Source organism: Panthera leo, chromosome C2 (assembly GCF_018350215.1).
Source record: "Panthera leo isolate Ple1 chromosome C2, P.leo_Ple1_pat1.1, whole genome shotgun sequence".
Classification (NCBI taxonomy): domain Eukaryota; kingdom Metazoa; phylum Chordata; class Mammalia; order Carnivora; family Felidae; genus Panthera; species Panthera leo.
This window is the reverse complement of record NC_056687.1, coordinates 58126646-58141252: the sequence shown is the minus strand read 5'-3', so window position 1 is coordinate 58141252 and position 14607 is coordinate 58126646. Positions and strand designations below refer to the sequence as shown.

General features: G+C 43.4%; 1 protein-coding gene across 3 annotated transcripts in view; it reads right to left on the bottom strand.

Annotated features, from left to right (window-relative positions):
- Positions 1-14607, bottom strand: part of PHLDB2 (pleckstrin homology like domain family B member 2) — a 110539-nt gene that overhangs the window by 88359 nt on the left and 7573 nt on the right. For all 3 annotated transcript variants that reach the window (XM_042955110.1, XM_042955111.1, XM_042955112.1), the window contains exon 2: positions 2606-3954. In XM_042955110.1, the coding sequence (XP_042811044.1) occupies positions 2606-3954 (1349 nt within the window). The remainder of the gene's footprint in view (positions 1-2605; positions 3955-14607) is intronic.

The window sequence follows — 14607 nt, the reverse complement described above, 5'->3', positions numbered from 1 at the left end:
GGACTTTACCAGATACTCTTTCTTCACTCTTGAGATTTCAGAGAACAGACTTGTGGGTAGAGGTTTCTGAGCTGACACTGCACAGACAAGCATGAGACAGCACTAGGCGGCTAACTCAGATTTTCAGGACTTCTTTTAGTCCATAAATAGATGACTTTGTGAAATCAAACTAATGACTCAAGATGTAGAGGAGTAAGAATTAATTACATAGAACTCATTGAACTGATACTAGAAATCCAATCGCCATATGCATTGTGGAAAATCATTGGCATTACGTGTGATGTCCTATTGTCTGATGGGGAAAACCCTGTAGCATCCACCTTCATCTATCTCTAATCCTCAATTTAGTTGACTTTGATTTTGCAAACTAAACGGAACATTGTTTTCAATGGTAGTTTTTTCTCCTTGGTGCCTCAGAATTCCCGAAGAACTGTATTTTCTAAGTCACTTTATTTTTTAATTGCAATAACATTACTTGCAGAGGCTCAATGAGAATCTATCTTCTCTTTTACTGGGATGTAATCAGACAACTAGAGAGAAAGCAGCAGAGGCCAAACCCAGAGCGTCATAAAAATAAGCCTCAACTCATGGAGTATGACAAAGCCCATTATTGAGGCACTGGCTTTACAGGCAGTAAGGAAGGTTACTTCCTGGACTTCCAGGAACTTTAGCAGATTTGGGAACACTAGAGGAAACAGAAATTCACCAACACTTAAAAGTGCTAAAAATGAAACGCACTGGAGGTGATGTTTGTTTGTTTTTGAGAGAGAGAGCACGCAGAGAAAGTGTCCGAGGGAGAGGGCGAGAGAGTATCTTCAGCAGACTCCATGCCCAGCATGGAGCCCAATCTCACAACCATGTAATCATGACCTAATCAAAATCAAGCATTGGATGCCTCACCAACAGAGCCACCCAGGCGCCCCTGGAGGTGGTTTTTGAGGTTGGTTTCCTGCCCTTGGAACAGAAGAGTGACTAAGATCATCTCAGGAAGATCGCTGGGGTGAGGGAAGACACTGAAATGCTCTCCTAGATTCCTTAATAAGTCATCAGATAGAAGCTAATTTTCTGACTTCATTAATAATAGTTCAGGGATGAAAGGTAAAGCGTAAGGAATATAGTCAATGGTATTAAAAAGTTGTATGGTGACAGATGGCAGTTACAGTTGTGGTGTCCATAGCGTAAAGTATAGATTTGCAAAATCACTATGCTGTACCTCTGAAACTAGTGTAACATTATGTGTGAATTATACCACATTAAAAAAAGCAAGAGTTGTTCAGCACAACATTGAGCCAGGTTTGCTATCCATTACATAAGAAGGTCTTTTAGGTGCTAATTAAAACTTTCTCTGAATTTATGTCAAAGAATCAAGCCCAAATACAATGCCTTTTTGTGACCATGAAGAATCGCTGGAGATTATTTATGACCACAAAGGGAACCGTCATATTGGAGTGCCATCTCACAGACCCACCCAAGGAACTTAGAATTCTGTAAAGGTACTCACATTTGTTTTCATTCCCAATTACTGATCAGGATATCTGTGAGGATAGATATTAACCTACCAAAAACTACAAGCGATGCAAACGATTCTTTTTCTAAAATTCCAAATGAATCTTGTTCCGTATGGATGGAAATGGCTTCTGTCCACTACAATCCAAACGTTACAATTTTGTTGTCCTGTAGGACATTATCAAGTTTGGTCTGTGGTTCAGAAATCCTATTCCAGCATACTTTCTTTCAGCAACTAAAGCTTGATACTCTGACACTTTTGTAAACTCAGCTTTATCGTCCTGCTGCATCCCTCATTAAGGAACAACTCATCATTAATGAGTTAAAATAATCTCTGACCCTGTTCATCCTGAAAAACAAATAAACAAAAAGGTCTATGCTTAAAAGAAAAAAATAATAAGAATGCAGTTAGCTTGTCCTCATTCATTAACGGGACTCTCAAGGGATGTTTTCTCTTTTCTCTGTATTTTCAGTATTTTCCACAATAAGCATAAATCCACTTTAAGTAGAAAAAGACAACTCAAAAAATGTTTCCGTATGTGTAGTTGGGGGTCACTGTATGTACTAGGAGGCACTGCTGAAGGGAGGATGGGGGTGGTGTGTGTATGTGTCCAGGACAGAAAAAAGGTTGAGCAACACTTAGCCAACCTTTCGACCTTCCAGACAACATGCTATTCAGAAAAATGTATTGCCTAATTCCCAGTGAGTCACGATTTCACTGCTTACTTCTATCAGACCATGCACATGGGAATTTGATGACATCAAGGATATAAGTCAGGGTTTACTCACAGTGTTCATGTTTGTAAGACTTAGAAGAAATTCAGTAAGAGGCACAACTACCTTGTTACATTGATCAAGAATCTACGCTTGAGAGGACTCTGCCGAGCAACTTAATTCAATACTAGGGACAGGGAGGCCTTCAAATACCCGCACGTGGCCACTAAGAGTGACCGAGAGAAGGAAGGACAGCAGAATTCTAGAAAGGCACAGCCGTGGCTGCTGCACTTGGACATCCTCCAGGCCCACACATATCCTTGGAGCGTGTCTCCAAGAAGCCGCTCAAGAGAACAGTGAGGTCAAGCCAGATGAAGGAGATTACCAGTCGCTCCATTTCCTGCTCCCTGAGTCTCTCCTCCCTCTGCCGCCGGTGATAATCCATCAGGTCTTCGCGGCCTGAAATGGAGCTGATGCTGCTTTTCCTTTCCCGAAGGACAGGCTGGGGGGTTCCTGAGGCCTGTCTGAGGCTGTCCAGATCCGCATCATCGAACTCGACAGATCCACAAGAGAAGTTCCTCCTGGTGGCGAAGACTCTGTCCGGCTCTCCAGGAGGAAACAGATGACCAGGGCCGGGCCCCTGATAGGAAGCCCTGTCAAGGTCATCGGAGGTACAGGAGGAGGTGGAGGCCAGAAGCATCTTCCGAGCCACTCGAGGACTGGCAGGGACGCTGAGGGTGGAACTTACATAAGGGTTGCCCTCAGAAGCCGAGGGTTTATAGGGTAAAGCCCCTGAGCTCAAAGAAGAGAAATTCAGGTAATTGTCATTGTCTACGATGCTGTGAGGTAGATCCTTTTCCCCCAGTTTCGCTCGTTTGGAATTGCCCAGGGAGTTTCTGGGAGGCAAAGTGAGGGGTGTCAGCTGGTTGTCTGTGGCCCTGTGTAACCTGGGGAGAGAGCGGCTGTAGGCCCCCATGTGACTCAGGCTGCTGCCCGAATACTTCCTAGTTCTTAAACCCATGCTTTCAGATGCCGGCTCCTTGTGTCGGGTCAACTTGGGCTGAAGTGTCAGGTTGTCCTGGCTGCTCATTTTCCTGGCTTGCTTTGGGCTTGAAGGCATGCTTGCCGCCCCCGATCTGCTGATGGGAGAGAAGCCGGTGTCACTCAGGGGACTTCCATTCCACATGGCCAGGAGTGAACCGGACGCCTTTCGGCCTTCTAGCCCCCCGAGAAAGTAGACATTGTCATGGGATTTATTCCTTGAGCTATATTTGGAATAGGGAGGCTTCTCTGTGAGCCTCAAGGACCTTTCACTGTCCCTGCCGGTATAATGATCAAAGTCCGCTCTCCCAAGTGGATACCCGCTCAGGGACGGGGAGGTGCTGAGTAGAGGGGTAGGTGGTTTCAGGGAAAGGCTTTTGTCAGTTGCATCACAGGAGAACTGCTTGCTTCCTTGGATTTTGGCCAGGGAGGGGCTACTCCTGACACTCGTTCCCAGAGGGGAAGGGCTTCTCTTAGTAGGCACAGGCTGTGAGAGGGTTAAATAAGAGCCAGAATAGTCTCCATTGGCTTTAAATCTCAGACTGGAAGAGTATTTCTTGGGGCTCAGGCTCTCCATCACGTTTTGGGAATCGTCTTCCAGGGAATTTGTCACAAAGCCTGCCTCTAAGCTACCATTTTGTAAATCAAGCTGCTTTTGCACGTGGCTATGCTCTGCCATGATCTTGCTGGAATCTGTCAAGGAAAAAGAAAAAAAAGTTTTACTTAACAAAGAAGACTGAAAAAGACCAAGTATTTGTCAGCCTACATCTGAACAAAAACAGCCTTACAGTCTGGCCTGATGTAATTAACAAACACAAACTCTGGTTTAGTAATAAACCTAGGTTTATTACTAAAATGAAGAAGCATAATGAACATTGATCTGGGATGATTTTTGTGCAAAAGAAAAATAACTCAAGAGGCCATCAATGACATTCGAGAACAAATCTTTAACAAAGTACAGGTGCAGGATTAGGCTGGTCCATAAAAAAGACAATTTCCCACTAGTGTTCCAGTCCTTGGTGGACCACCTGCTTCCTGAGTACCAGGCAAACACCCAAACTGGTGACGCAATGGACCCTCCTTTGGATGTCTCTGCTAGAATCATTAACTGTTCAGAAGTCAAGTCCTGCAGAGACAAAATTCACATTCTGGCACACAAAGAAAGTTTCAGCTAGACACTGATCAGTAATATGAGGGTCAAAAGATGACTCTTGGGCACCTAGGTGTCTCAGTGGGTTGAGCGTCCAACTGTTGATTTTGGCTCAGGTCATAATCCCAAGGTTGTGGGATCGAGCCCCACATCGGGCTTCGTGCCGGGCATGGAGCCTGCTTAAGATTGATTCCCTCCCCACCCCCTCTCTCTCTTCCTCTGCCCCTCTCCCCTGCTTGTGCTCTCTCTCTAAAATAAATAAAATGAAAAAAAAAAAAAAGACAGCAGATGACTCTTTAAAAGGGGCTATGAGAGTTACCTTCTGAAAAAAGATGTCATAATGCTCCTGCACCCATCAGAAAAAGGCAGGTAATTAAGGAAACAGAGGTAAGAGTGCTCCTGAAACTACTGCCATATTAGGGTCAGGAGGCAGTATTTAAAACGTGAAAATGGGAGTATTCTTTCAAGCTCTTGGTACCCTAATGAATCATGCTCATCCTTGATCTCACACTCTCTCCTCTTGTGGAAATGCTTTTCTCTGTCCTTGGTGCTTATCTGAACACCCCCATTCTTCAAGGCTCAGATTAGGATTCTATATTCCATGCTTATCATTTTTCAAAAAACCTATGTACCCATAAGAGTATTTTGGACTCTAATGTGAGTAACAACTTAAGAAAATAAAGTTTTAGTGTATGAAAATAAATACAAATGATCACTGCAAATAGAAGGCTGGCGTTTGTAACTGATAAAGATATGTATTTTTTAGATTACCGCCAAAGCAAAAATACCATTTACACATCCTCATTGAATTCATGCACTTCTGACACTGTCCAACGTGTCAGGCTCCTCACACACTAGTTATTACATCCCTCGTCTCTATGTGAACAGTGTTGCTTATGGTTAGTAATCAATTTTAATAATGTGCTTGTTTCTGTACCCAGGCCACAAGTTTAAAAAAGAGGGGTATTTCTAGTGTTCCTATCTCATTTCCAACCTCTCTTGATTCACACCGACCCGTTGGTGAGATACTCAATGAACACAAGTTTTCAGTTTCAGTTACAGACTTCCCCCTGCCTCCTAGCCAGAGATTGAGGATTTTGCCTTGGTTGCTCAGCTGTGCGAACTTCCCAGAAAGATCCAGGCAGTATAGTAGGGAACTGCTTCTTATCCAGACCGGGGGCCAAGAAACAGTCTAGGTGCTTTTATCCTATTGATGAGCTAGGTACACAACATCTTGAAAGTTCAGCTTCCCCAACAAGCTCTGCCTTGGGTTCCCTTTCCTCCAACCCGAATCCCACCCTGATGGATTAAAAGCAGGATTATCTTTAAAAATTTTTTTAATGTTTTAACTTATTTTTGAGAGAGAGAGAGAGAGAGAGAGAGAGGCAGAAAGAGCAAGGGAGGGGCAGAGAGAGGGAGACACAGAATCCAAAGCAGGCTCCAGGCTCTGAGCTGTCAGCAAAGAGCCTGACCCGGGGCTCGAACCCAAAACGCAAGATCACGACCTGAGCTGAAGTCAGATACTCAACCAACTGAGCTACCTAGGCGCCCCAAAAGCATGATTATCTTTTGAAGTAGACCTCAAAACAAAATAAAACAAAACCGAGAGTCTCCTTTAAAACTGCCTCCCGGTTGGAATGTGGTGATGCCATCTGGCTTTGCTCAGGTCTTTCATTCTTCAGGGACAGCACCATCTCTGCCCCCAGGACAAATGTCCCTCTGAGCAACTGTCGGTGACCACCAGCTATGACCTTGAAAGCCACACGAGTCCAGTTTGGGACATACGTCACTCTGCCCCCTTGGAGGACTGAAACCAAGATGACCTGCAGTCATGATCCTCTCTGTTCTCAACCTACTTCATCTCCGGCTGGTTTGCCATGCTGAAAAATCCAGCAAACCTTGGCCAATTCTCTCAGGTTAAATAGTTTTGAATGGAAGAAACAAGGAAATAAGTGGGTCCTGAGGACACTGCGGTGTTAATATATTATGGTGGGTGGGGGGAAATACCCTAAATGCCTAACAACAGGGAGAAAGTTAAATAAGCTACCATACTTCATATGAGTGAATATTACACAACCATTCAAAGTAATTATTTTGAGGTACTTTTTAAATTTTATTTATTTATTTTGAGAGACAAACAGAGAGAGAAAGGATGGGAGAGGGGCAGAGAGAGGCAGAGGGAGAGAGAGAATCTCAAGCAGGCTCCGTGCTGTCAGCACAGACCCCAACTTGGAGCTCAAACCCACGAAGCATAAGATCATGACCTGAGCCAAAATCAAGAGTTGGATGCTCAACTGACTGAGCCACCCAGGTGGCCCTGAAGTGTAATTTGTAGCATAAAAAGTACATTCATACAATATTCAGTAAATTTTAAAAGCCATATATAAATGAACTCAGTGTTCTTATAGGTACGCCCACCCATACACACAGATTACAGACAAATGCTCGGGCCAAAATTCTGGGAGTCATCATTGATATCCCCAATCAGTGTCTTCTCCATCAATTCTATCCCTGGCCTATCATGTCCTTCCTCCTTTTGTCCATCAATAAATCTCATCAACATTGTCCCTAAAACAGCAGTCTCAATCTAATCATTTCTTACCATTTCCACTGCCACCCCCCATTATGAGCCAGTATCTTCTCTTGCTTTGTCTATATGCCAAGAACAACAAGAACAACAGAATGGAAGAGATCATGCCAAAAAGTTAGTAGTGGTTTTATCTGGGTAGTGGTATTACCAGTGATATCATTATTATTATTATTATTATTATAGAGAGAGAGGGAATGCATGAGCAGGGGAGAGGGGCAGAGGGAGAGACAGAGAGGATCTCAAGAAGGCTCCATGCTGAGAGTGGCTCAATCCCACAACCCACGATCAATCAAGAGTCGAAATCAAGAGTTGGGCCATTCAACTGACTGAGTCACCCAGGCATACCTACCAGTGATTTTTAATTCACTCTCATACTAGTTTGTACTTTCCACATTTCATACAACCTGAGTTGTTTTGACAATTAAGGAGGAAAAAAATACTTAGTGTAAAATACTAGAGTATATATAATCTGTGGCAATACTGCTCTTTTTTAAATTTGCATGTATTTTACTTTATTTTATTTCAGATCTTTGAGGTGCAATTGACAGATAAAATTGTAAGATATTTAAAAGGCGCACTGTGGTGATGTGATGTACATATATGCTGTGAAAGCATTCACCATCTGGTTAGTTAACACACCCACCACCTCACACGTATGTGTGTGTGAGCATTCAAGTTGTAAATGACTTGGTAAAAGGGTGCAAACTTTCGGCCTTAAGTTGGATGTCTGGGGATGTAATGCAAAACATGGTGACTATATTACAGTCGAAAACATTATTATGTAATTGAAATTTGCAAAATAGAACTTAAAACGTTGTCAGAAATACTTCATGTTTAAATTGATTAGGTCCTCATTCTTCCTAAGTTCTTGTCGAGCTGTTGAGTGAGATCGTAACTCTTGTAAAAAAAAAGGTTCTGTTCTAAATGACTCAGGCAAAATGTTAATTGTGCAAATTTACCCATTTCGTACTCTCTTCATCTGAACAACACAACAGTTTTCCTGATATGAGTACAGTGAACAGAGTGGTTACCGAAAAAGTCCCACAAGTTTGCTGAACACAGCTGGGACAATAATATTAGTATCCTCATCTTCTAAAAACTGTAGTTGACAGGATACATACTTGAAGTGGTTCTGCTTACTGTACAGAAAGAAATTAAAATCCCAACAGAAAGCTTTAGGTACTTCATTCCTTAGGTGGCTCTTAAGTGCCCATCGTGTGTCAGATATTGATTCGGTCCTGTTCTCCTCCTGTCAGAAACAAAGCAGTATTGCTCTTCTACACCCCGTAACATTGGGATACGGCTATGTCTCTGGCTTTGATCAAGGAACTAGGAGAGAAAGTGAGACGTCAGTTCCAAGCTGAAACATTAAGAGCTGGGGCATGATTCACTCTTTCCATCCCTCTGCTGAGACGGCTAGCATCCATCCAAGTCTGTACCCCTCAGTGAGGACACCATGGAACAGGACCCCTGCCAACCCAAGATGGTCTTAAGCCACTGAGATTTGGGAGTTGCTTGCTACCAGGAAGGTGTTAATCTTCCTTAAGTTCTTACCATAAACTAGGCTCTCAAGCTGAGTACTGGGAAGTATGTGGTCAGACACCACTTCCTGCCTTACACGGCTTATAGTCCAAGGGGAGAGACACTCATATGAACAAATGATTGCTCTTAAGACACATGCCTTAATAAAGAACTGATTGACACACTGGTAAAGGAGCGTGGAGGGGATTAACTCAGTAAGAGTGGCAGCCTGTGGAAATTATGGTGGAAAGAAATGACAAAAAAACTCATGTCTCATTGAAGGAAAGGGAATCTGGTAAGGACTACCCAAAGGTAGCATAAGGCCACTTCTGCACTTAAGATTCTGTGATTTAAAAAAAAAATTATGTTTTTATTTATTTTTTTTGAGAGAGAGAGAGAGAGAGAGAGAGAGAACGAGTAGGGGAGGGGCAGAGAGAAAGACACACAGAATCTTGAAACAGGCTCCAGGCTCTGAGCTGTCAGCACAGAGCCCCATGCAGGGCTTGAACTTGTGAACTGTGAGATCATGACCTGAACTAAAGTCGGACGCTTAACCGACTGAGCCACCCAGATGCCCCTAAAATTCTGTGATTTTAAGGGTATAAGCAAAATCTCAAGCCCATTAGAGATTAGACCACTGGTACATGCAGCAAATGCCCTGTCTCTGACAGAATTAATAACAAAAATCATGTAAGGAAAAAGAGCTATTTTGGATGGCATGGTCCTTTTTGAAAATTTCTAGCATGTACCTCTTCTGGGATGAACTCTATTTAATAACCATGCATTTCTCTCTCATAGTGATCTAAATTCTTTCTCATCTCTACCACCATGTAAGATATGCCCTCAAGGGTCCAAGCCATTTGCCTACCCTAGAAGTAGGTTAAACTGGAAAGCAATCCTCCAACCATTTAGGATATTTTAGACAAGGCTACAAAAGGAAATCTCTAAGTGAGATGTTAGAATAGACAAGAAAAGAATGAAAGTCAGTGGGGTGACTTTGGTTTAAAGATAATGTATACAAAATAGGAAACAGAGCTAAGTTAGAAGAGGAATTCCCACAATGTGCGGAGACAGCAATCTGGAAAGCAAGCCAGGGCACATGTGATTAAACAGAAGTCAAAAATTAAACAGTGAGCCCAAATGCTGCATTTTAAACATTTACTCTGTTAACAGCACAGAGCCGAAGGGCTTAACACTTAATATCAAAATGGATCCTTAAAAGTTTAATTTTTTAAAAGAGTATAGTTTTTCTGTTTTCTCCTAATAAAATTAGTCAGGCCAGTATGTATAAAACAAATAAATTCTATTTTGGTATGAATAAAAGTTTATTTTTTGACTCAGCCATATAAGATAATGATGTGATTTTACTTATTTGCTTTTTAAATTTTTTTTTAATGTTTACTTATTTTTGAGAGAGAGAGACACAGAGTGTGAGTGGGGGACGGGCAGAGAGAGAGGGAGACACAGAATCCAAAGCAGGCTCCAGGCTCTGAGCTGTCAGCACAGAACCTGACGTGGGGCTCAAACCCACAAACCGCAAGATCATGACCTGAGCTGAAGTCGGACGCTTAACTGACTGAGCCACCCAGGCGCCCCTGATGTCATTTTAGACTATAAAATATATTACTCTATTTGAGCCTATTTGCAGCTGCAAATGCTACTTAATCACCCAAATGAAATATTCACAAATTCTTTTCCCTCTTTATCTGGGCAAATAAAACTGTAGAATATGAAACTACCACAGGTTTCTTCCTAACCTGCAGGGTTGCAAACTTGATACCCTTCTCCTCCTCACACACGCTTTTTTAAAAATCAAGAAGTGTAATTACTGAAACAGTTTGGTTGACCAAACAAAATGCAACACCAAAGTACTGCAAAGCAGCGCTTGCTGAAGGAAGATCAGCTTTACAGACTCCAGGGAAGAGACAAGCAGGACATTTGCAAATAAGAAGCCACAACTGAGAAACATGCAACATTTCTCCCCCATACATGCTTGTAGGGGAAAGTTAAACATGATTTGGATGTACGCACGTTCCAGAGAATATCTGAAAGGATATTTGTGTTTGACACCCCAGTTTTTCTGTTCAACCTCACTAGGTCTATTAAGGATATGTGAAAGGCTGTGCATATAAAAATACATCATCAAACACAAATATGGAACTTACTCGTTTTCCCAAAGCTTCGTCCACGTGCCAGAGTTGAGTGATATGTATACTTGTCTCAGTTTGGTTATCTCTTAATGCCGCCAGCCCACTCAACTCAAAAGGTAAAGGATAAGCCGGTGCCCTTCCTGACCCCAGGCATGACAATATGGCTGTGATACCCTTCCCCTTCCCTACTTCCAGAGTATGCTTTTCATTGCAGGTGAGATCACGTTAGTGTGGGCCTAGAGATGGGGAAAGCACAGGGGAATGGAGACCCGTAGAGCCAATATGCGCTTTGAAGGAGGGGGAGCCAGGAGGGGGGGGGGGCAGGAAGGTGGAGAACACACTGGAAGAGTTTGGGTTTGATGAATTCCCTGTCGATGAGGGGAAGGAGCGGTGGGACATGGGAACACTGCAGACGGATGCATCAGAGACTGCTGCCGAGGTCGGGACGAGGAAGGACTAGGAAGCACCACGAGAGAGGTGTGCCAAAGCGGTGAGTAAGAGAGAGGGCAGCAGAGGAGAGAGATCTGTGTTAACATGTGTAAGAGGGGAGGCAGGCGAGGAGGACCCTGTTTCCAGCCTGGCTTCTGCGTGTTTATTTTGGGTTTCTTGTACATTTTATGTCAACAAAAAAGAAGTCTCAGGGAAATTATAAAAATCACTGCATTGTTGTTGTAGAAGCAAAAGAGTCCCGAGGGCTTTCACAAGTACATACATTACACGCGGATCCACAGAATGGGCGTGGAGAAGGGAGAAGGCATCTGGTGCCCATCTGAGAGAAAAGACAACACCGGGAAGTCTAAACAGGAAAGAAGTTAATGTGTGTTGAAATGTTTCGGTTTACTTTCCAATCCATAAATTTAATCCCCCCTCCCCCCCAGAGCTCTGGTTATTTTATCACCTGAAATGTACTTCAACTCATCATCAATTAGAAAATGCCAGAAGACATGAAGAGATCTCTGGATGACACCACAGAAACTCACAGTATGTTTTCCCTAGAGAAGAAAATGACTTGCAAAACTAATCTCAAGGATCATGTTGGTTAAGTGTCTTGGTAGCTCCTTTTCTCTCTGACACATGGCTCTGGTATCTGTTTTAAAACGGAATTCTCCAGCGCCATTTACACTCAATACAGTGAGCTGATCTCATTCAAACTGTGTCGCCTACAGTGAATTGACAGCATTGAGATTGCCAGAGCTACAGGATCTTGGTGTCAAGAGGTTGAAAACACACCCGGCGATCAAAGGGTTAAAAAAAAAAAAAAAGCAAATCAAAGCAAAGCGTGTGTTGTGTTTCTTGCACCCTGCTGCATTGGCTTGTGTTAAGGGAGCGGGACTTACAGTCCGGTCCATATAAATGCAGTTATTCAGAAACCCAAAAGATTTTGCAGGAGTCCCGCTGTATATGACACGTTACTTGTCATTTGACGTTGCCATGCACAGACACTTCGTAGGGTCACCCAGAACAGTGGGGATTAATCAGAGCAGACCTGCCCGAGCAGAGCAGGTGAACTGCAGAGTGGCTGGGAAAAGGTGAGGATGAGGATGTAGATTACAGAAGCAAATTCAGAAAAAAGAATACCCCCTAAAATCGGGAGGGTACACGTTAAAATTTCCACTTAATAAAAAAGTTTGAGTCTCTACTGTGTCCTACTCGGGCCCTCCAAGCAGAGGCGCTGGCTCTGGGAACATATGTTGTCACAGACAGTGGCCGACACTGGTTTCAAAGCTCTCCCAGACCACTGGTGGTCCACAGGCTGGTCTCTTTCAGTGCTAATGTTTACAATATGGTGATGTTATAAATAAAGCACGTGCTGATGACATGTAATTGAATTCAGACACCAGCTTGGAGCAGTCCCTCAGAAGTAGTGCCATTCTTTACATGAATTCTGGGGAGGAGGGGTATTCCTGTGGCAGCAGATGGGGCCTGAGGGGGAGCTTTTTTTTTTTTTTCCCTGAGGGGAACTTTTAGAGGACGAAAAGGGAAACCTGGGGAATTCATTTCAGCCCCAAACTGGAAGCTTAAGAATGGAGAACAATGGATACAAAACCTCCCTCTTTTTCCACTAATCCCAACAAGAAAACATGATGAAGGGGGGGGGGGGGCTAATTAGAAGCTTCAGGAAGAACCATTTCCTTCTCTAGCAATATTCTCATTTCAGAACTCCCAAAGCAGCCATTTCCCCTATCCTCTGTTAATCCAAACATCATCGTCACTTAAATCTTCAATCCTCTCAGCTCTCCCTTCCGCAAACATACCCTCCTTTTGCACAAATATTTCCTTCCATCACTAAATCCTCCTCGTCCTTGTCCATCTTGTGCAAAGAAGCCTCACCTCTCTGCTTAGCCCCACACCCACTGGCAAACACCTCCTGCTGGCAAATATCCCCAGATCCTGTCTCCTTCGTAGACGCCTCCCATACACTTTCTGCAAGCATCCCCAAGTCATGGTCTCAACCTATCCTCATCTCCCACTCACTCATCCCACTTCTTAAACTTTGTTCAACTCTTCCTCACTCAAGATTTTATATCCTAGCACAGAGAAGAAAAACACTTCTGTAGGGGGGCATAGTACCCTTCTTGTTCTTTTTGTAAGTAAACATAGGAGCAAATGAATTCCCACTCTTCCCTTGCTCCATGTTTGTCATTTAAAGATCTTCCTAGGGGCACCGGGGTGGCTCAGTTGATTTAGCATCCAACTCTTGATTTCAGCTCAGGTCATGATCTTGCAGTTCCTGAGTTCAGTGAGATGGAGCCCGGCGTCGGGCTCTGTGCTGACAGCTCAGAGCCTGCTTGGGATTCTGTCTCCCTCTCTGCCCCTCTCCCCTCCTCTCAAAAGAAATAAATAAACTTAATATTTAAAGATCTTCCTCTTTGAACAAAATAATTATTATCCACTAGACACATGTTAGATAGGTTGATAATCTCCAAGGAGGTTATTTTCATCTCTCAGAAAGATCCCAAACAAAAAAAGCAGTTCCACAGGAATACATGTATTTTAATGGCAGAATAAGGAGGCTGTTTTGTCCTTGCAGACTGAACCTATTCACAGGCGGTTGTAAATCTTACTGTGTGCAGACACGCACACACACCCTCACAGACACGCAGAGACAGACGCATGCTGCCCACATGCCCAGGGCAGCCTAAAACGCATGAAGGCTTTTCGTGACTGCCAGAACAGGCTCTCCAGAACCCAAGCAACTTGTGGCATCCTCAGAATTGGCCAGGTGTCAGGGTGGCCCACAGCCAGGCTGGGAAGAAAGGTGAGGACCACTGGAATGGCTGACAGGTCTCAAAGGACACTGATCACACAGTTTCTCTCTAGGTTTGCTTTTGTTTTTGCATTTGAAGTTTTATTCTATTATATTCTGAAATCACCTAAACACCCTGTGTCAGGGTGGCCCACAGCCGGGCTGGGAAGAAAGGTGAGGACCACTGGAATGGCTGACAGGTCTCAAAGGACACTGATCACACAGTTTCTCTCTAGGTTTGCTTTTGTTTTTGCGTTTGAAGTTTTATTCTATTATATTCTGAAATCACCTAAACAAAGAGGTCAGGGAAACCATTAAAGAAAGAACAAAAGCATGAAATGGGGCTGCAGGGAGGAAAGAGCACAGCCAGCAGTGGTGAGCCACCAGGGGATAATAAGAACATTTAACATGGATGGAAGACGTGAGGACAGAAAGTTAAAAAGAGTTCCAGTTTCTTCCTATCACAATAAAGGAGTCGAACCTCACGCTCCCATTCCCTTCTGTCATCTCTTGCTGTCCTGAAGTCTAAGCTCTGTCCAAAAGAGAACTCCAGATGGTATCCAAAGTTTCCTAAAAGTAATCACCATCAACAGCAATAACCATACTTCAAATGGGGATCTTTATCTCCTATGATCAGAGGCTACTTTTAAATAAGTCTAGAGTGTTTATAGGAATAAAAATCTTAGAG